Here is a 23,428-nt window from a genome sequence, read left to right as displayed (position 1 = left end):
GGCAAAATACATTATGGTCAGGTGGAGAGTATCTAGAGTTGACAAAAGCTGCAATATTTCCCTTAAAGCACAGCATAGAAGCTATCTCTACCCTAGCATCGTCTGTAATTTATCCTTGCTTCCATTTTGCCTTTTATGAGAAAGATATCACTTTTTAGGATGTAAGTTAAGCTTCAGCCTATTTCAGCCTTATAAGCCTATTAAGCTGCACCGGGCTTCAGCACACTGATCTCTCTATTTAAATGGAAGTGGAGCCCTCACCAGTTTTTCTCTAAAGGAGCCAGCATTCAATTTTAAATCTGATTAAGTGAACAAAAAAACTCAAGAACTGGAATACGATAATTTTGACTATTTCCACATAGGCTGAACTATAGCAAATAATCCTTTCTCTGCAATAAAGTCCTTTTTATAAAGAACTTTGCTGATTGTGCAGGTAGGAACACATCTGCAGGCATGTTTATCTACCTTAGCTGGAAAAGCGGAATAGGGAGGGCTCGTCATTTCTCAATGCAACATTGTAAGCATACGTCCTTATTCCACAAGTATCCAAATGTAMAAGAGCAAGCTATTAGGGTAGGAAGGGAGCTAGGATTTCCTTTTCAATTCAGAGCAGCAGGTACAACTGTGCCTGCTTAAGCACTTCTGCTGGAAAGTAAGTGCAGCCTGTGCAGTCCCTGTGAGGGCAGCAGGATGAGTGTGTTGTTATCTTCTTGCTGGTGCTCTGAGTTAAGGCAGAAGCCAGTTCCCAGGAAGAATRCGAGGCAGGCAGCTCCCGTGCTGTGGGGAAGCTCGTGCCCTGTCTTCAGAGGAGCAGGTAATACTGCACAGCTAGTTATGTACGCCCTGCRTCAAGGAAGATGTAACATCACTGGACAATGTCAAAGGCAAACTTGTGCAGAGAAAAACAAAATGCAAAATTAATGAGTTAATGGCTGGGTCAGTACCTGCCAAAAGGCTATCAATGTAGTGTGATGTGGATGGGAATAAGACACAAGAAGATGATACAGTGTTCCGCATGTAGTTCAGGGCAGAAATGTTACGTATGTAGAGTATTTAAAAGCAGTCTGAACACATTACATAATAATACAGTGACATTTTCCCACACACAACTGGGAGCAAAGAGAAGATGAAAGGATTCAAGTAATGTAAATGTAATTCACTGCATCTATATGTTTCAGACTGTCACCTTTGGTAATGACTGCACCGTGTTCTCRCTTGAAAAGACTGCTCAATTTAAACTATTTTCAAAAAGTTAATAAAGCAGTACATAAGAGCATCACCTCTCTCCTCCATCAAACCCTGCTCCCTGACATAAAGCTCACCCCAAACACAATACTTGCAGGAGGCAACTGAAGAACAGTTCRTGAAGTGACTGGCAATTAGCTCCCCCTGCCGTTTCCCTCCCSCTTTGCACACAAAGACTTCATAGTCACCTTGAACAAGGCACAAGAAAATATTCAATATATTCTGAGTTACAAATTTAAATAAAAGCAACATTATTCTATAGTTCAGTGGCACATTAGATTTATTTTTTTTCAAAAACTATTTACAGATGTACAAATATTTGCTTGTATTATACAAAAAGTTATATTAAGTAATTTWAAAAAAAAACACTTTTCTTTACAAAAGCTATATAAGCAGCAACATATATTGGGTGKGTTAAAGGAATAGTTGGCATAGTTTTTATATATTAACCAGGTAACTACGCTCAAATGATATGGCTAAGCTAAGCAAAGAGCAGGAATTATTTATATAGACTAGTTAAAAGAAATAAAGGGGTGAAGGAACGATTTGGGCAGGCAAGTCTGCTTGCTGCTAACCAGTACACATTAGAGCCAGGAGATTCCATTGTCGGACCCAACCACATAAGAAGGAAGATTCATTCTAGTGCAACAAAGTGAAGTCACTCCTAAACACAGTTTATTCAAGGATATATATTTTTGCCTATTGGAAGAATAAGGATGCGAGTTCCAGCAGAAGTTACTGTGAAACCTCAACGTAAGAGTGACAAAATATGTCAGAACTAGCCCTGCCTACTCAAAAGCACTCTGGAAAATAATTTTTTAAAACTATTGTTCAGAAATGAACTCTGTCAGACTGAGAAAAATGGTGACAAAAGGTGGCCGAACMTTACTGGCCAACACAAGCACAGAAAAAGGATCTGTAGTCCCTGCTATTCAATCCTAGTGTCTCTTGGCACTCAGCTTCTAGAGCCAAATTTGTCAGCACATTACAACTGCACATATAAGCTAAAAAAATCAAACACATCTACATGGAATTAATGAAAAGACAACTGAGATTACAGAWAACATAAGGCAAAAACTCTGATGGACATTACTCTCTTTGCAGAAATCTGTATATGTCCTATTTATATTTTTACAAAACAATTCCAAAAAATACATCTTTTATCTATTGATAATTGTTTCTTACCTATCTGATACAATCTCCTTCCATCCGTGACTACAGAAAACAAAGATGCCAGTGCAATACTCAATATATCAGATCTTGAAATGATGCGATGCAGAAACAGATATAATTAGGAAAAGCTTAATGGACAACCTGCATTAATTGTGTTATTTAAGTTACAGATACTCCTCCTTTCAGGAACCAAACAGATGATTAAGTCCCATTTTCTCCATTTGTTCCAACAGGAAACAAACATTTAACTCCTTCACAGTACCTTGAAAATACAACTCTAGACTGCTTACCTGAAATTCCAGAAGTAGCTCTAGATACATTTTTACTTGATTTTTTTTAATTAGCTAAACAGGAATAGTTGGTAAATATTTTGTAAAAGGATTTTATGGCACATTAAAAGAGCACCTCTGTATAAGTATCGCGTGGCAGGAGTCGCAGACGCGAACGGGCTTTGGCGAGGAAGGCAGGGGCAGCTCGTTGTCAGAGCAGGCATTACAGAAGATCTCACCACAGTTTCTGCAATGATGCTGAACGATGGAGATGAGGGCAGGAAGAAAAAAAAAATAGAGCTCTATATAGCAATTTATAATGCAATCCTAAACGGTTTTGCAGACTGTTTTCAAGCCCTTGCTTAGAGAACTAAAATATCTCGTTAAATAAAAGTAACATATAAATAATGATACTTGGTAGAGAATGGATGATTCTGTCAAGCAGCTCCTGAGACCTAACATAAAAAGTAAATAAAATATTCTTGTATACACTAAGCACAGAAATTAACAAGGATGATTTTAAAATAAGCTATTTTTTTCCACCCGAAAAAAAATCAACTGTAAAGACTTTCACATATGGCAAATTGTACCAGAGCCAGAGCTGACAAGAGCTCGAGATGATGATTCCGCTAAGTGGGCTGAATAAATTCTAAATACATTCTTCTGTGGCACTGCACCAAAATGCAGCAGTTCTTTACAGAACAGGATCCAACTGGGTTTAAGGTCAACCTCAAGCAAAGAACTAGAAAGATATTTTAAAAATGCCTATGTATTCATTTCAAGGTTGACATTTTGTCCTGCATCTCTAAGACAATATTATTCTCATAATACACATAAATAAGTTGGAAGAAATCTTTTGGCAGAATTACCTTCCTTTTGGAAAGTGAAAACTCCTTTTCACATAACTTGCAGTGTGTAGCTTCTTTGTCCTTCAACCAAACCTGTCCCTGGAGGAAATCAATAGTAAGTGTATCTGATCAAGTTTAACATAGTAACATAAAGATATGCCAAGATATACATATGGTGTAAGAAGTTCCTTCTTAGAAATCCTGCTTACCTGCAACACTCTGTTTGCTTCTTTTATATCTTCTATTTTCATTTTTGATCTAAAAAAATAAAGAGTATGCTATTTCAAACTCTTACTTTACCAAATATAGCCAACACCTTTAGAAGCACAAACTCTTTAAAAACCTTACCGGGAAAACATTATGAACTTTTAGCAAGTGATTTACATTAATGGGGCACTCCTAAGCTGCAGTCAGTGTCACTCTCCGCTCCGTACTAAGCACTGTACAAGACAAGGTATCTCTAAAGAGCACACAATCCCTTCTGAGTGGCTGCAGCATCACTGGGGGTCGGGTGTGTGACGGAAGCTTACACCAGTAAAACTCCACACATGCACCTGGCACTCAGGGGCAGTACAAAACAGGAAGGAAACTTCTAGGCCATAATAGGGCCATAATATAATAGGGATTCATGGAGAACCCAGCCAAACTGATGGAAAGCCTACACTAGCCAAGCCTTGGGAAAGCCCAAGACTTCAGAGCAAACTAAAGTACGTGATTGTCACGTACAGAATGCTCATGGCTATAAGTCAGGAAGCCGTGAGTGGCCAATGCTCATAGAAACAAATGCAGGTAAGGAGACCTGACCTAGCCGGATACATTTTTAAATGCTCCTGGATTACTGGCCTGATGATATCATCTTACACAACATACTTSCCTTGACTACCATCCTATAATTTTTCTTCCGTCAGTTTTATATGAGAGATATAATCATGAAAAATGGAATTACTCGCTAAGCTTGGATGCCAGGTCTTGGAGAGCTGCTTCTTGGTCTTGACATATGTTTTTCAGCTGTCTGTTCTTCTCCTGAAGTTTAAGGAAATCCTAAAAAATAATKCACACATACCCCCACACAATACATTTATTCACAAAAAAGAACAGTATTTTATATGCTTACTATGCCTACTGCTTAGAAAAACTATTCCTAAACAAAGCTGATCTTATTGAGAAAGTAAGATTAATTGCTGCAATGCACTATCTTCTATTCAGATCCCCAAATCTAACAGCAACAAAGACTAATTTTGCTTAGATCCTAAAAGGCAAAGCATTTTTGCTTCATCAGACTTCAYCAGGAAAGGAACAAAAGGATTGATAGCAGAGGAAAAAAAAAAAAAAAAATTACACAGCCATGTATAGCAAGAGAGAGAGAACTTGAAGCATTTTTTGGCCCAAACATAAGATGACAAAGTCCTTTCCCAAATATATTTCCAATATCTATTGAATAGAACAAACTAATCTTTCTCACCTACTTGCAGAAAGTCTTAAAAATACCATGTTTAAGTTCATAAATTAGCTTTGCAGTCAACTTCTAAATTACTAATCAAGTTTTAATCTTACTGCAGAATTTACTTTTTTAAGGTTAACTATTTCCTGGGTCTCTATTCTGAGCTGAGACACAGTTTCTTTTTCCTTGTGAAGATCATCTTCTAAGGTCTGTCGCCACTCTTTTTCTATTTTCAAATCTGTTTCCAGCTGAAGCCTAGAATTGCAAAACAAGGAGAAAATCAATGTGCACAAGAGTATCATTTTTAAAAAATTAAAAATGAGTTTGTTTCTGGGTGCCAAATACTATTAGCATAAAAAGCAACTGATCAGCTGACTTTTTTTTTAAAAAAGTAATAATGCAGCAACATCATAACACTTTAGACGTGTAAGAGAAAAGACTGCCATGTAGAAAGTGCTTCGCACAAATAAGTGCATTTGCAAAGGCCAAGGCTCTTACACATTTGGAGGAGCTGATCTTTGCAATATCATCAAGAGCAGATAATTCACAGAACCCTGAAGTATCTTTTCAGACACATGCCACAGGAAGTCCCCACCTCTGAATTTACATAGCTTGTTTCCAGAAGAAACAGCAAGAAACCACCTTCCACTGGTGCTGCAGAGAATGGTTACATCGATCTCCTGCGCTCACACAAGCTAGTTAGCGTTCTATCTTTAGGTGTGAATCGTCTGTTTTAGATKAAGGCCTAGAAAAAATTTTAATAGAATCGATGGGGAGGATTGTTTTTAGTGAGCTGCCTCTAACAGCTGTAAAGAGGGATCTAGGTTCTACTATTTATAGCTATTTGAGACCAGCTAAAGGAACTAGGGTTACTTTGATCAAAGATCCACTCCAGCTGCAATTCCAGTTGGGAGAGTCAGTCTTTACAACATGACAGACAAAACAAGGATGGGAGCACACTCTTCAAGCTGCTAGATCTAAGTCCTGCCAATGCAATACAGGAGGAAAAAATCTGAGAGCAGACATGCAAGGGTCTGGGTGGAGAGTCACGCTTCGTTTTCCTATCTTAAAACCAAAATCATTTTTAAAGGATAGACTTACATTTTGGGACACTACCTCAGCAGCTGGTTGGAAAAGCTCAGAAGTGAACATGACCTTGAGGTTTCAGAAATGCAGAATTCTAAAGTTGGGGTCTGAACTTTGGCCAAAATCTGTGAAGATGACTGTGGTAGTAAAGTAAACATTTGTCATGCCAGTTAAACAAATTTATAACATTCAGAGTTATGAGAGRGGGAAGGTGGCCTAATCAGCAGATTAGAAGCCACTAATTTTTAAGTCCCAATCATTTGGGATAGATTTGCACCGTCTTAAATACTTCGTTATCTTTCCAAATAGGGAAACACCTGATCCTAAAGGGAGCTTTTTACTTTAGATATTTATTTAAATCAGCGCATCTATGTTAGGTGGATGGACACTCTCCAGATTAAATCCTGTGAAGGATTTAACAGGAGAAAGGGCAAAGGTTGGATTTTGTTTCACTTTTTTTTTTTTTTTTATTATGCTTATCTAGTGGATTTTTATTATTATCATTATCTCCTGCAGAGTGGTTATTTAAACCACTTCTGAGAATTTTCACCTCATAAGCCAGATGAGCTATACTATTCCTATGCCATTTCTGTAGGCTTACATTCTTACTTATTTCTGGGTTTTGATAAGAGTGTGGATTACTGTCACCATATTACATACCTTTCCCCCTCTTATGATAATTTCCTAGGAAGCAAGTTGGTACTTCCAGCCAAAAACAACACTGCTGATCTCTCATTTCTAGCTATCCATCATTTCCTTAGTGCCCAAAGGTGGCACAGCTTCCTTGGAATGGCACGTTTCCTTTCACATTGCCAGTCACTAATCTCAGCATCGTTAGTAATTTCATTTTGCTCATCTACCAGCAACCAGCTGGTACAGACTGGTCTGTAGCGAGACACACTGCACGGCAGGAGGTTCCCTGTGGATATTTTCCAAAGAGGAGAGAGATACTTACAGCTGTTTCTCCTTCTGGGAGAATTCTCTCTGCAGTTGTTCAGATTTATGCCCATATTCCTCTTTAAGTTTCTCATCCTCACTCTCAGCTTCCATTTGAGCCTTCTCTGCTTGCTGCAATCTGGTGTAATTCAAATCAACTTTGGGTAAAACTGAGGCTAGAACTAGGGCATAGAGGGTGAAGAAGACAAATAAAAAGAAAAAATGGGGAAACAGAAACATTTCTAAATAAAAACAAAGTTTGGGGGGAAACTCACAAACTCAAACGAGAAATCCATACAATGCCTAGAGAAATAGCTCCTGTTTTTTTTCATACAGTAAGAGAGTAATCACTGTACATCTTGATGCTTTTTATTTTAAGTTCACGTTAACAGATGCCAAAGCATGATGTTACATATTTTAGAATTGAGGCATATATCTTAATGTTTTGCTTTTTATTTTTAGCATATGTCCATGTGTTACTTCGGGAAGGGTTTTGTTTTAAATAAAGCCCGTAAAAATATTTGCTTTGTACTAACACCCCTTAGGACAGGGCGTGTTGTGCAAAAACAGCTCAAAACATTTCAGGCATAAGGCTGAATATAGAGCACTGCAATCAAACAGCAAAAACAACTACCTGAACACAAGAAGACACGGCCTGAAGGATCCCACTACATTTAAACAACTAGCTCCACTAAATCACATTGTTAAACAAAGTTAAAGAATCTGTGCTAAAATTAACATTATAGACAAAATAAAACATTAATCAAGCAGGACTTTATTTCATCTTTTCCCTAGACCTCAAAGGTTGCTTTTCTGCGTCAGCTAGTATTTTCCTACCCTTGAAACCTATTAATTCCTTGTGATTGCTCTCTGCTTGACCACCCCTTCAGTCCAAGAAAGGCTGGATAGAGTGTAATGAGAATAAGGGCACCTAAAGCTACATACAGCTACRCCTGTCTCGATGCACAGCGCCAGTAAAATACTGCTCCATTCCCCCACCCAAAGCATTTTGTTTAAAGAGAGGTTTTAAGTCCCCACTCATGGGTGAAGTGCGAGACACTGGCTCTGCGTGCCCGAGTTCTCTCTTCCCCTGCAGCTAGCTGAATAAACAAACAAACAAAYAAACGAAAAGAACCTGAAAGTTGGCAGTCTGTCTTCTACATTTGTGCTTTTACTGACAAATTYGCACCAGTGGGAGTTGGCAGAAACTGCCAATACACGTGTGATAAAACACTGGAATGATATGACATTGTAGGACTTGTACTCCCCCAGGCAGCTCTACCAGGTAACAACATTCCCTGCCACATTTGTAAGTGTAGTGCAAAGAGGGCCAAAGGGCACCAGGGCAACAACATGGGGGAGAAGCAGGCTCTGCTACACAGGAGAGGAAGCTACACAGGAGAGGAGAACCAAGGCAAGCTAAAGGCCTCTTAAGCTACAAAAGCACCTGTGCTGCAGTGTCCCCAAGCAGCAGGGCTGGGGCTCTTGCTCCTGTTCCCTGAGCTGCAGTCTGGGCACCCCAGGCTGCAGCAGCAGCCTCTGCACTAGCACCAGGGCAAACGGGGCAGCTGCAGCGCCGACACGAACAGCCCTGTGCTCAGTCCACAGCACGTCTTGCTGTGCAGCTGATCCCGAGGCAGACGCTTGTTTGCATAGGTTGGCTACGAGGGGGTTARTGCTCACGGTCCTGCTCTGCTCTGCTGCTTTGCTGGGTCTTTCTTTGAGGACAGGGCAACTCCAGGCTCTTCCCTGCATGCAGATTAAGCGTCCAAATCAAGTACATGTATTCCAGCAGGGCATGCGAGCAGTAACAAAATTTGTGAAGCCTAACAAGGGCGGGAAGGAGGGAAAAGAAGGTCGGACGAAGCCCCAGCCGTAGCCACAGACAGGCCAGACACTTCACCCACAAACAGGTTAGATGAGAGCAGGATCTATGCCCTAAGTACAAACCCGGCCACCTCGGCTCTGCTCTTAGCAGGAGCTGCAGCGACGGCAGCTGCTCGGGGAACAGCCCTTCCTGCCAGCTCTGCTGCCCTGGCCRACTCTGCCCTCCAAACTCCAGGCACCTCTGGAACAGTACTTTACCCCCCATTGGCAGAACAGAATTGTGCTTTAGCTGTTCTATCCCCAAACCCTGTAAACCTTCCACAGTACACAGAGAACATGAGTTTTTTTGCCTTCTCTACCCCCTCCACTTTTTTTTTTTTTTTTYTCCTTTTAATGTATCATTCTGGTGTGACGCTTAAAGCTAAATCCCACACTGTTTATGAAAGCAGTGCTAGGTACAGCCAAAAAACCCAATGAACCAAACAACAAAAAAATCCAACCCCCTCTATCCCAAGATAAAGGCAGCCTAAAAGTAAAAGAAAGAAGCAGGGGTTACTTTTAAAATCTATTAGTACAATAAAAGAAAAAAAAAAACCCACTAAACTAGAAGCAAAGGTCAYAACAATGTGAACTCAAGGCAAAGACCTTTTAAAGTAAAGTTGGGCAATTAAAAAGACACTAGAAAACTAGTGTTTRCTGGCTTAATAAAAGTGCATTTACTATTTTTTTGAGAAGTGAGARGGGGAATGAGATTCCTTCAGAAAACAACAGAACCCAGCTACAGYCTAGTACAGTGCAAGATTTCTAGCATCACTTTATATTTAAAACTGTAATTTTAAAAAATCTTGTTTTATTTTATCAGTATCCTTTTTTTTTTTTTGAACAAGAGAGCTGGAGGAGCTTTCAGAATGATATATCTTTGACAAGTTTATACTGGTGCTGAGCTTCATTGCTGGCACATTTGATGAATGACATTGCAATAGTCCTAGTTTGAGTTAACAGATCTTTGTCACTTCATGAATGCAGTGGACAAAAATCAAAGACGGATGAAGGCAGCAAAACAGTAAAAATAAAAATTGGGATAAAGGATAAGGAATAAAAAGAAAAAAAGAGGGAAAAGGATGTCAATAAAAGAATACTCATGTCACTAAATTTTTTAGTACATAACCATGTTTTTCATAATCAATTTTAAAAGAAAAAACGACATGTCAAACACCAACATGACAGGGCTTATGGATATGTTACATTTGACAATTTRAAAGATCAATGTTGCATACAGGCCACTAAATTACACATGCGAATGATATGTTATTATTTTAATATGTAAAATATTTACTCCAACCATAACAACAAGTTCACACTGAAATTTTGGTCTTTCACTTCTCAGGCCTTCTGTGTAAAAACTCATTACATTATTGAAGAAAATGGTACTTTCACAGCAACTGAAAATTTTAGTAGCTTCAACAAAAATAGCAGAGATCCTTGAAGGAATTAAATATTTATACTAAGCATATGCTTCAGTGTGCACAAGATTAATGCTTTTGTTTCTTTTGCATTTCATTCAGATGGGAAAAAGAAGATTATAGATCAAAATTTTGAAACAGCTTAAAATGCAGCTGGTGGTATCAGCACAAAAAAGTAAAAGAGGAAAGATGGTACAGGAAGGAAAATGAAAGTTTAAGTTTCTGATTTGAATAAATATATTCATTACAATAAAAGAAAAAGCAGTCCACCACTCGTGGCTGTTTCAGAAACTTTTCCATTTCCAACCTGAGATTTACATTTCAGTGGCAACAGTACAAGAATGCAGTAAGGGAGAGGGATGGAGAAATGAATGAAGAAAAACAAAGATGAACCTGTACCTTTGTTCTAGTTGTTTCATAGTTGCATTAATTTGATTGGTCTTATCCTCTAATCGACTAATTATCTCATTCTTTTCTTTCATAGCATCTTCAGTAACCTGTATTATAAAAGAGGTTCATATTACACTGAATTAGTTTGTGGAGATTTTTCTTCAGTGTCTGAAGGAAAAAAAATGTTAAAATGACTTCAAGTTTTGATTCCTTTTATACATGTGAGTGTTAAAAATGGTAATCGATTAAAAAACCCACCTAACCAAATGTTATACCTGAAGCTTATTTATAGTTCTATACTTTGCAAATGCATAAACTATTTAACAAGAACAGGCCTTAATTTTGGTTTCCTTGCTTAGTCATTTTGCAATTCTACTTTAATTCACAGATTATCTTTTCAAGTAGCCCATTACACTTCTACCAAAAAGAAGAAGATGCCCTGGAAATTATCCAGGTTATCGAACTCTTATCACATCTCAAATCTGTACCTGAAAAATATTTTAAGCATTTTACTGACATATTTCACAACTGTAGTTGTTTGCAGAGCTGTAGGTCTAACTACAGGTACAGTATGACCCTTGCTGTGCAGACCACCACTATAAACCGGCCCCTGAAAAGGAGAGATGAAGAATGAACATCCCTGTCTTAACCCTTTGATTGTCCAGGAAGAGGGTTTGCATGTTAATCAGTGAAACCAGGGTTACCCCAGTTCCCAGAAGTACAGATTTAAATGAAAACAAACAAAACTACCAAACATATCTAAGAACTATCCCTCTTAGTTCTTTTTWCCCCAGTAGTCTTCTCTCCTAGTTTAGTAGTCTTCTCCCTAGTTTACTCGCACGGTCTCACTTATCTCTCTGCAGTAGTCCTGTATCCTTTTCCCTTCACTTTGTCACAAATCTGACTAATTTCTGGTGCTTCTTTTGTTCCACTAATTCAAACTTACATAAGTAATATACTTATGCATAAGTAATTTCTCACTAAACTTCCCCGGTGTTTGGGGGTCTCATTTTTAATATTCCACTATGTGCCTGCACCTTCTATTCTCTTGCTGTTTTGTGTACAACACAGCCAGGAAAGTCATCAGATAAGGTATTTCTCTGTTCCACAGGAGATGTTGATAGGCCACGCAGTTATCCTTGTGCCTATTTCCTGCATAATCCCAACAGCATTAAGGGACTGCCTTAAAACCTGCTTTGTGTACAGTCATGTTTGAATTAGAAATGTTCTGAAATGGCAAGTTGGCCTAAGRAGGAGAAAGAAGTTACAAATTAAGGAAACAGCAGTTTCCAAGTCATTTAATCAGTTTGACAATAGGTTGCTCTTTTACCTGCAGCTTTTGGTACATTTCCATGTTAATTGCTTTAACTTCATCAAGCTGCTGTCGAAGGCCTATGAGAGTGTCCTGTTTCTCATGGATGTCCTTCTCCAGCAACTTCATAGCAAGTTCTATCTCATGTTTCATACTAACTTGAACCATTAGCTCGTTCTCCATATCCTATAAAACACAGTAACACAATGCACTGCAGACTTTCTAAATAATATAGATATTACATATTTATTGAAAAAAGGAAAAAGCTAAACTCTAATAGGGCTGCAGCACTATCTATTTCATCACCACAGAAATTCCATTTCCCCCTACAAATATCTGCTATAGAAACTTTATGCTCACATACTTAGCAGCTCTCACATTTTTGTGGTTTTAACCTTGGGAGAAGATGCCTTACATTATGCAACATCACCAGAATAAATTATTATAAAGAGTTGCCTAATTATCAATTATAAAAATAGAACTAAAGTACTTCTATTTTTGCAATAARTATTTAACATAGGAACATAGAAAACCACACATACAGTTCTGCTAGTGACTTATCTATAGTGTTCTCAAATAAATTGTGTTTTCTATGCTTTTAACAATATTGTTAGAGATATATTAACATATCGGTGGCTGTGTTTTGAAAAGCCTTTTTCTAACATGAAGTTAGAACAAGACATTGTATTAAGGAACAAAAGAGACGCTAGAAATACATATATACCTACTCCTCACCAACATAATCCTCTAGAAATGCCACATGTTCCTGAAGAAGAGTACTCACTTGTCGAAGCTGTGATTCCTCTCGAAGTTGTCTACGTGCTTCATTGTACATTTCATCTAGACCCTGTCTGGACTGTTTGTATGTTTGAAGCTCTGCTTCAACATCCACTTTAGTTACCTATGAAGATGCAAAGATTTTTTTTTTTTCCATTTCAAATTTGGAAATTCATCTGATACATATATTTAACACTTAAACATACAATCTCCAAGCACAATACCACAAACAGGGAAGGAGCTTCTATCTCTGCTACATGCCCATTTTTACAATGAGAACTCATTGAGTAAATCCAGCAAAAGAAACAGTTGTTCTGCAGTACAGTCCTCCTCACTTCAATAGACAAAAGAAAAAAAGTTGTTAATCAATTGTATATGCAATTACTCCTAATGACTTATGTTTAACATAGTCTTAAATGCTCTTAGACATATCAGACAATCTAAAGCAAAAAGAACAAAGGTTAAGAAAAACATAAAGAAAACAAGAAAAAACGCTATAGTATTTGCATTTGGTAATAAAATGCCCTAGACTTGCATAATATCTATATATTTATACCATTACAAACTTTCCAGATCTAGTATATCCTTATATTATGTATGCATATCTGGCCCAGCTACTGCTTGCTTAATAGTTCTACGCAAGAACATTAAGATGACAACAAGCCACATTAAATATAGTAAAACTGGCATACCTCTAGATGGTGTTGTGTTTTCATTAAAATAAGTGTATTTTCACTCCTTAATTGATGATTTTCTTCCTGAAGTTTAATTATATTGTTTTTGGCTATTGCTAACTGGAAAAAAAAAAAAGGAAAAAAGTATGACCACTTTTCTACAGAAAAAATAAAACTGTTCTATTGCATACTAAAAATAAATGTTTCATTCTCCTTTTTAAACCAAACATAAAGCTCCTGGGTTTAGGAATGACAATTTCTTATTACAGACTGTATATCCAAGATACTTCATAACTTTATGCCTGATAAAGAAGTATATGCTTTCTTTTCATTGCTTCATTATGGATTAAAGATTCTCAATCCCTTTTTCTCATTCTCAAGTTTTTCTTTTTATTTAAATTCATATAGAGCTAACTCTGTTACTTTTGGATACCTTACTGTATCATATGCAGTTTACATAAGCAAAGTCTTAGGAAAAAAAGGGCAAAAAGCACAGAAGGGGAAATATTATATTTGGAGCCTGTTATATYTACTGTTTTCTCAGAATTATAAAGCAGCTATCACAATAAATCAACAGCTGGAGATGAATACTTGTAAAACAACCGAAAAAATTGGGAATTRGCATTCAAAAAAGTGCTTTCCTCTATCTGTATAGATTAATACAGAGTAAACTAACTTCCTTAACAGATAAATTTAGACATTTCAATTTTCCTCTTCACTAGATATTGCTCAAGTAGCTTGGGTTAAAAAAAAAAAAAAGAAGTGCTCTCTCATATAGCCAAGTATAATTAAACCTAATCAGGCACCAAATATACAGAAAATCTAGGCTATAAATACAAGAGCAGAATTAGGCTAAAATAACCTGCATATACAATAAATGAATAAGGAAGTATCTATGGGTAAGAGMTGAGAACCAACAGAAACTGCTTGTTGAACTACCTTTGCTCTCTATGCAGTAGCTGGTGTCATCCGTTATGGACCAGTCAACTGCACAAAATGGGACTGACAGCTGGTATTAAGGAAGACATTATTTCTGTTTGAGCTGTCGGCGAGAACTTGGGATGTTCTGCAGAATACATTTACTGGATGTTGCCAAGGGAAGATGACTTCCAATCCCTGCAACTGCCACACCTTCTCTTAAAGCCAAATTAAAGGTATCTGAATACAAGCAGTATCTGTGTGGATTTAAACAAAATATTTTATGAAAACATCGTTTGAGAGTAATAAATGTAGTATATATTTCCAATAAATAATACCTCTTCAATTAGTTTAGTGTTTGATTTCTCTAATGAATCAACTCTTGCATGTAGACTGTTAACTGTACTACTGAAAGAAAGAAAGAAAGAAAGAAAGAAACCATTATTCAAAATTACATTAAATTTTATTCAAGAAAGCTCAAAAGCTTTAATGACAAGTACAACAATTAATAGTAAGTGGTAGGAGGTTTGCGGACACTGAGGTTTTGCTAATGTAAGAAAGTTACAACTGCTTCTCTCTTTTTTTTTTTTAAATTTGTCCTCAAGCTCCCTCTTTTTTGTTCCGTTTTGCTTTCACTTGTAAGGTTTCTGAATTTTATTCCTTTCTATTTTTGTATGCATTTTCATCTTACTGAACAGAACCCTTTGACCAAGCCTCGTCTATTATTTGACTGCCCATTTCTGCTTTAAGCACATCCCTTTGGGTTGACCTTTATGTACAGAAAAAAAACTCCAACCTCTTCTGTAACATCCTTTCCTTTTTCCCTGTTTCTACCAGGGTGCCCTTGGGAAGTTACCAGTTCATTAAGAATGACTAGATGGAAGAGATTAATGTGGTTACTGATGTGTGGAGGACAATTGTTCAGCTGCTGGTCTGCAGTAGTTCCATGCATAAACCAGTGTACCAGAACATACTGAATAAACACAGGCTGACTGTGACGTGGAGAGCTATCAGTGCATTACACAATCACCTCTACCCTTGCTCCATTTGCCTCAATTTTGGCACCACTGTAGATTTGATACCATGTCCTGCTGGATGCTACTGTGGCCTGTTTGTCTCTGTTCAGTGGCTGGCACAATTCCACATACTTTCTGTGCCACCACAACAGCCATATAATAACTAATTATCAAGATTATCAACTCTAAAAGCAAAAACATACTATTTTGTTCCAAAAGGCAACTGGTTATATGAAGATCCTATAGAAGCAGTTCTCTTTTTTTTTTTTTTTTTTTTAAGCTCTTTGCATTAATGTCCTTCTGTACAACACTCTTCAGGTATCAAAACCCACTACTCCTCTATTCATACACTAACAAACCCAGAACTACGTTTGTTGTGGGCTAGGTTTATCCCTCCACCAAGTGAGCAGAAAGGGGAAAGAAAATAGCACCTCAGGGCACTGACTTTCTTCAGTTACAATATTAGCAGCTAACATTGCTTTCATGAAAATTATATTTCTTTGAAAACCATAACCTAAAACACAGTTTCCAACAACACACGAATCCATTCAATTGTGATCCTAACCATTTTTTCCTAACCATTACAGCTACAAAACTAAAACATTATGAAAGACAGAGAAACTAAAATATGTGAAATCATACAGAACATTCAATAAAACTTGCTCGAAATTCTTGATTGGAATGCAGGTAAAATCATATTTCTCACAAGGCATCCATGCTTAACTTGCTCCTGTGAAACCCTAAACCCAAAGCACCTTTGACAGTTTTGGTCTGGTAGCTTTCAGTGTCTAAAGAATAATTTTGTTAGTTCCAACTAACATGAAGAAAAACATAAAAAAAAGTGTCTTCCTCCCCTCAGTCTATCGAGAAAAGTATGTATCCTTTCCAACACTGCTACAATCTCAAAGAACTGTTTCCCTACAGGTCTTGCAGACAAAACTGTGGTATAAAACAAAGCAGAGATTTTACCCAGAAACCTGGACTGACCTGCATACTTTAAAGTAATACTTACTTTAGTTGTCTGTTTAATTCTTCAACATAATTCTTTTGGTCCAAAATTGCAGCAATCTGGACATTTCTAAAACAAGAACATTACAAAGGGAACTTTAACAAAATGGCACGTACTTAAAGTAGATTTAGCTAGCACATGTACTGTCCATGTGAAATATATAGATGTGTACACTATCATATGCAATGTTCATATCAAATGTGTTCAAAAGACAAGTAACTTCATCTCACTACCATAAGGTGAGCTACTTTTAGCAAGAGACAACAGTGAGAGACAAAATACCCCAAGCTGTGGCTATGAACAATTATTATACATAAAACATTAAGAATATACACAGTCTCAAAATAAAAAAAGGCACATTCATTTACCTTACCATTACTTTAGTTCTTTGAAATACTGACCAAAACCCAATCCAAGGGCTTAACTCTTAAAGGAAAGCCAAAGAACCTCTTTGTTTATTTGTTTTGGGGAAGCTCTTGGCATCTTTGGCAAGATAGTTTTACATTGGCATCCTGAAATTCTCTAATATTGTCCATGAAGTAAAAAAAATAGGTGATATTTGTTCTGCTGGCTAACCAGTAATGCAAAAAAAGATACTGCACAATCTTTCTCAAGACTGCGAGATCAAWAAACTTCATTTCTCAGGAATCTGACTTACCTCTACAAAGAGGAGGATGCCAGGCAACTAATTTCTTATTAATAAGCCAACTGAGGTATATGGGGAGAACATACCTTTCTTTACCCCCGATGTCTTCGTCACTCTTTAAATACATAGAGAAATCAATCACCCCCACCTGGAAGAAAGCAAGCATATACAGTTTTACATCATGCAAGTAATTTTTTTTTTTTAAACTCATGGTTTTGTATCTACATAATTACTCAAATCTCAGTTTCATCAACTTGCCTCAGACTGATCTATTTTCTATTTATTTGAAGCATAAAGAAATGAACAGTAGCTTTAAGATTCTTTAAAAATATCTCACATATTAGTTTAAAATCTTACATTTGGAACAAAATAATCAATATGCAATTATCTAAATCCCTCTCAGTACTAAGAAAAAGCTTACATTTGACAGAGCTTGGCCAAGAACTTAAAGGAAGACATTCAATTAACCATATAGGCTATAAGTAACGTTAACATAAGTTCTACTTTTCTTTCTATCCACGAACTTCTACCTAACTCTGTTTGCTTTACACCTAACACCTAACTCTGTTTGCTTTACATAAATCATTCCTTTCAATCTCTTAATATCCTCTTCACAAATGTGTTTCAGTTTCTCTCATCTACCTGTTTCCTTCTTGAGATCCCTTGGTTTGCATGACACTTCTGTTTCATTCACATCTTGTTTTTTGTCTCGTTCCTTTAAARCCATTTCTGAAAAGTCTCTCCTCCAAAAACTTTTATAGGGCTTATAGGGCTATGTGTGCATACACACATTTATCCATACAGGTTTTTTCCCCCTAGCACTTTAAATTGACATTCCTGAATGTGATTTCCACCATACTTCAGAAGTTTCCAATCCTGTTCACTGCAGCTCATTTTTTTCTGGTTTCTCTGAAGCCTTATACTGCTTTTCACAATCAGAATTGCTGTSAAAACTGATCTAGACAGCAACTATTACCTTCTGAAAACAAGTTTACCTTTGAACAAAGTTCAAAGTCAAAGCAGTTTGCAAAGGAGGGAAGGCTTTACTGAAACAAGTCTTGTTTTGTGTACTGAAAACAGGCACCATCTATAGTTCCTTACAATACCACATAAAGCAAATTTTTGTAAAAGTCCCTGCCAGAAGCTCTGGCCAATCATAACCCTAGAATAACAAAAACCACTGCACATAAAAAAAATCTTATGGACCACATGTACATGATTTTACCTGTATTGACTTACTTGTGAATCTAGGTCTTCTCCCTTTACACACAGGTTAGCATCTATCACATTTAATCCTACTAACAGCCCGACAATAACTGCTCCTTCTTCCTCCATCATTAGTGCATGATACTCATAAAATTCACTGTTAAATAAGAATTGCATCAAATAGTTACATTGTAGAATTTATTGCATGTAGTAAATTAATAACAATTAACATTTAAATCTGAATTGCTTTTCCTGTTTTAGCCTTACTTGAATGTTCTTAAAGATTAACTGACTCTGTCCATACCTTGACATCACCATGAATATTTAAAATTAGAAAGTAAATGATCCGTCTCAGAGACCAGTGTTGCCTCAAGGAAGCTGGGCTACAACCTGTTGGAGRGCTCGGTAACTTGGGGAGTAAGATTCATCTTGTTGCCCTTTTCCTTTCCCCCACAAAAACCACTCTTCTCTGTACATTTACTGTTAGCCAGTCTTGGATAGTATGCTCATTTAGATGGATGTTTAGTCAAATCAAATCAGAGCATTCTTACGCTGTTTAAAAAAATGCTAAAAAACATGAATTTTTTTTTTCTTAATTTTGCATGCAAGAAAAGATTTGGATTTTAACAAATACGTGTTTGAAATTAAAAAAGCCAGATAAGAGACTAAATATGTAGAGCTTATAGGACTGAAATGAGGATGGGCAAGTCCTTTTTCCCCATGTGCTTCAATTATGCCACCTCCACGAAGAGGTTATCTAGAGAGCATAACAGAACGCTTAGCTGAGTAAACCAGAGCAATGGCAGTTTTGGCATAGCAAAAAGGAAAGGAAATTTCCAGGCACTAGTCCTCCATGCAATCTTTGCCTGCCAGTAAACTATGCATATGTTTGCAGTGAGCTCTTCACCTCTCCAGAGGTTTCTATTCCACCGTTCTGCGTGGCCAAGGAAGAGGGGGCATTTCCCCATCACCCTCACCTATGAAAGAATAGCCAGGCATGTTGCGGAAGGGCCCTTTACCAAAAGGAGGTTTCCCTCAGAACATCATCTCTTCACCTGTCAGCTACGATGACCTCATAGCGTTTGGTCTCTCTGTCCTAAACATTGGGAAAAAAAATCCGCCCACAGGCCAAAAACCGGGTCTTGCTACACTACGGATACATTAAAAAGTAGCAAATAGAATACTCATTCTCAAAAGATCACATCTCTAGAATAGGACCCTAAATAAAATCGGCATAATTGCTTACCTGAGAAGATCCCTCTGAATGATTAAGCAGCRAAGATAGTCTGCCATTTTCTTCTGCATTAGTGCTAAACGTAACCAGGCACGGGCACGGCCCAGGGGTGTCCTGAGAAGGAGGGAACGGAGAAGACAATCAGTCCAAGGCCAACGATACATTTATTTGTCTTAATTGTCTTAATCTATTTACAGCTCCCTCTTCTAGGTCTCACAGCCACAAAATGTAGTGAGCGCCTAAATGCATAAGAAATTTATGTTGTACCAAAACAGCAAGGGTGATACTTGGAAAGGGGTATATCATCCAGCCTAACATAAGAATGGATAATAATTTAGTGCACCTTTGCACTTCAGACAAGGTCTAAAGCAGTAAATCAATTAGCTTTTATGCTATCATATATATAACCAATATATGTAACCAAATCCTTCAAGAATTTAATGTACAGCCAATTATAACGCTAAATACAAAAGTGGGATGCAGAGGGATGGTAGGATACTCTACTCTACAGTAGAGATTCACATTTGAGATGCAGCCACTGCAGAATCCTACCACAAAAATCTGAAGAACTGCCCAATTCTTTCTTCTTGGGTATTACACTTCTTGATTTTATACACCATTAGCTGGTAGGACTTGCATGTTTTCCACAGTTTTAGACTGTTCATTACCTAACCCCTTCCTTTTCACAGTGGCCACTGTTTGGAAAACTCTTCTCCCATGGATATGAGGAAAAAAAAAAAAAAAAAAGAATCTTACTGTTTTTAGCTTTCTCCGGCAAAACACATAACCTACGTTTTCCCCAAATATTATGTTATTCCCCAAATATTATGTTATTACCGCAAAATGAAGTTTGTATACACACGTACGTTCTAAATCAAGCCCCTGTTTTCTTGCTGAATTTTACCATCACCACTTACTTGAGGCCAGGTAAATCTCTGACACTTGCTGCTATTTCCTCAGCTTCTGGATATAACTTCTCCACAAGTTCTAGAGGACCCCAGATAGTTTTATTGTAGCTTAGAAAGGATTTTCTTACTAGCAAAAGGAAAGCGAAAAACAAAGTTAAAGTTACTGGAGTAGCTTTCTTCAATAGAACTGCTGACACTGGTGAACCGATCACTTATCTTAAGAATTACTTTGCTGTGACCATAAAATTGCTGGTGGTAGAAAAAAACAAATGCAGGAAGTGCGACCAACTATAAACGTAAGTAACATACATGCAGTTCCGGTAACCTCTGCATTATTAACAGGGACAAATGGTTTACAAAAAGAGTTGGCAAAYACACATCGCGAAGAACTAAAAATGACAGATGATTTAAAAAGGTACCAACTTAGACTTTTTATTTACTTTTGAAAAGTATTACAAGGCAATGTGATTTTATCACATACAAAAAAAAAAAAAGAAAAGAAGGAAAAATGTTAAAGAATGGGAAACTGCTAAGTGGGTATGAGAAACATGCAGGCAGAACAACGGTCACACCTTTAAGGCCATGCTTCAGGCAGTGCTCCATGACAACGAAGAACTGCTGCAAAGGAGGGTAGTCGGAATCCAGAGTGCGGCCAAAACTCAAAGCTGATTCAATAAGTCCTTTGATACTCAGTTTAGCCATGTTGAGTAAATTGGCTCTTTCCACAGCTGTAGGGTCTTTTACAGCTACGACGAGAAAGAAGARTTGTGGTTCACATTTTAGAAAATACACAGTGAAATGACTTGTGTCCGCCTTGTTCAAATAAAAACTTTTTTTTTAAGCTTCATGAGATAAAGCAAAGTGCCAAAGAACCACGTTCCAGAACAACATACACTCCAGAACACACACTTTTATGCTTCTTATATTGTTTTAATAGGTGAGTGAAGAAATAAGGCTGAAGATGTTATTTCTCAATTACTTTACAGTCTCAGTTCATACTGATAATGGTCAGTAATTAAGACTTATCTTAAAGCAGGTACCAATACTGTGCTCAAACACACAGCTGCATAAGAGGCATCAGTGCTAGCACCATGACATCAAAGCTGCATGCATACTCATGACATCATACCTTTCTCCTGTTTCTATGGTGATCCTCATTTCTCAGTGACAAAAACCTGTGCTTTCCTTTTTATGTAGCCTCAATGAGCAAAACTGGACTAGGTCCAAGAAAACAGAACGCATGAACATTTGGTTTTTGAAGAACTGAGATTTCATACGATTATAAAGTACTACCCACACAGGAAAGTTTAATTCTAAAAGGTGTTGCTTTGAAAGTTCCACTTTAAAATACTTAAAATAAGCTTACAAAACRTAACATTACAAAGTGTAGATTTGTGAATTAAATCAGATCAGTGAAATTCCAGGTTCTTAAAAATTCTCATCTGACAAGATGGACACAGTTCCTCTTCTTAAACCTCCTGCTACTGAACCCAGAATGTTCAAGAAATTTTTAGTTTATTTTCTTTCTTTTTTCTTTTTTTTAAATAAAGCCCTTTAATTCAAAGCAATTTAATTGCCAGACTGAAAGAGAAACAAAGCAACCCTCTGTTTACCCAGAACATGATCTAATTAACTTGGGAAGAAGCAAAGAAAGTTAGGATCTACTGGTTTCTGCTATTTGCAATTAAAACTAACAGATGGAAGTGCAAATAATTAAGCTAATAACATGATAYTGTTTAATACACTGAGCCATAGATGTCAAAGTAGGTAAACATATTTGCATTTGAGGAAAACTGTCATATACCGATACTTGGATTTGTGAAGCAAGAGGTTCACAATCTTGGACATCTGAAAGCATGAAGAATTAAGAATTCTGGTGTAGAAATTAAAGAAAAAAAGGAAAAAATAAGAGAGAGGAAAAGAAAAAAAGACTATTGCACATGGGACTAACCATCGAATACACTCTTCAAAGAGCAACAAAATGATTTGTCTCAATTTTTGCATAGGTATCATGCACTGGAAATCTAGCTTTTTTTTGTTTTGTTTTTTAAACTGACACAGTTGCCCAGTTTGTTCCTTGTCTGCTTGGCCACTCAAACACCGAAGACTAAATCAACCCTAAAAATGCAGCAGCAGCAGCTCCTTTCTGGAGCAGGGGAAGGCTTGCAACATGACTGTAAAGCTCAYGCTGCCTTTCCTTTCTGCTATTGACAGTACTATATGCTCACAACCCCAAAAGCATCTTACAAATCCATTTCAACACACCTGGACTTGGACTTTTTGGATAGATCCTCCCCACAAACACAGTTACTCTCTTGCCTCATCTTTCTGAGGCAGGTATGTGTTTTAGGTCCATTGCAAAATGCAATTTAGCTGCGTAGAGCTGCTTAATAAGTAGTTAAAAAAAAAAATTACGATTTTGCATAAGGTGGTATTTAAACAGCTAGGAACCATGAACTGCTGCTCAGGGATCGTATGGGGCAGACACAAGGAGCAAAACAGACCTGGAAGAGCTTTTTGCCCCCCAAAGCAGCAGCTGGAGAGCCGAGCCGCAGACAATACTGACTGCACCGGCCTCACCAGTCGCGCCAGCCGGGCTTCACCCAAGGGGCAACTCCTCCGGCAGCCCGGCTGAGCAGCCAGGAGCTCGTTAAATAAATACACGCACAATATACAGGCACACAAGTGAAAAATGCGCAGTCACACCGGAGCGGGAGCCCGCAGCAAACGCGCCCTAACGGCCGCCGCCTTTGAGGCGAGCAGCAGCCTCCGCCGCCCTAACGGTCGCCCGGGCCCCCAACGGTCGCCCAGCCCCAACGGCCGCCCGGGCCCCCAACGGCCATTTCCCCCAGGGGTCTCGGGCACCGCGGGCTCTTCCCCCGCGGCTCGTGCCCCAAGCCCGCCGTGGCGGCCCCGGCGCCGCTTACCCATGGCTGGAGAGCAGGAGATGCAGAAGGAGGAGCCGCCCCGCCGCTCCCTGCGGCGCCGCTGCTGCCGGCGGCTGCCGCGGCGCCGGCCCGGCCTCCCCGAGCGCCCAAGGGCGCCCCCGG

At 38.1% G+C, this 23,428-nt stretch overlaps 1 protein-coding gene across 3 annotated transcripts; it reads right to left on the bottom strand.

Annotated features, from left to right (window-relative positions):
* Positions 1 to 1,765: 1,765 nt before the first annotated feature.
* On the bottom strand, positions 1,766 to 23,358 carry RUFY2 (RUN and FYVE domain containing 2). 3 transcript variants are annotated; one of them, XM_026042669.1, is made up of 18 exons: positions 23,306 to 23,358; positions 20,951 to 21,124; positions 20,388 to 20,505; positions 19,483 to 19,584; positions 18,270 to 18,393; positions 17,117 to 17,178; positions 16,388 to 16,453; positions 14,698 to 14,767; positions 13,460 to 13,561; positions 12,775 to 12,891; positions 12,009 to 12,176; positions 10,688 to 10,785; positions 7,018 to 7,137; positions 5,102 to 5,231; positions 4,482 to 4,576; positions 3,745 to 3,793; positions 3,557 to 3,634; positions 1,766 to 2,945 (listed from the first exon to the last, which is right to left on the bottom strand). In XM_026042669.1, exons 1-18 carry the CDS (start codon positions 23,307 to 23,309, stop codon positions 2,802 to 2,804), a joined length of 1,821 nt encoding a protein of 606 aa, XP_025898454.1. In that variant the 5' UTR covers positions 23,310 to 23,358; the 3' UTR covers positions 1,766 to 2,801. The 3 variants fall into 3 exon arrangements, with proteins under 3 accessions (XP_025898454.1, XP_025898455.1, XP_025898457.1); XM_026042670.1 differs by having other exon boundaries at positions 14,698 to 14,764; XM_026042672.1 differs by lacking the exons at positions 1,766 to 2,945; positions 3,557 to 3,634; positions 3,745 to 3,793; ... (1 more) ...; positions 5,102 to 5,231; positions 7,018 to 7,137 and adding an exon at positions 9,228 to 9,837.
* Between the last annotated feature and the right edge of the window lie 70 nt (positions 23,359 to 23,428).

Source organism: Nothoprocta perdicaria, unplaced genomic scaffold, assembly GCF_003342845.1.
Source record: "Nothoprocta perdicaria isolate Ctin4 unplaced genomic scaffold, notPer1 scaffold_310, whole genome shotgun sequence".
NCBI lineage: Eukaryota > Metazoa > Chordata > Aves > Tinamiformes > Tinamidae > Nothoprocta > Nothoprocta perdicaria.
Note: the sequence above shows the minus strand (reverse complement) of the source record. Positions and strands in the feature narration are given on the sequence as shown.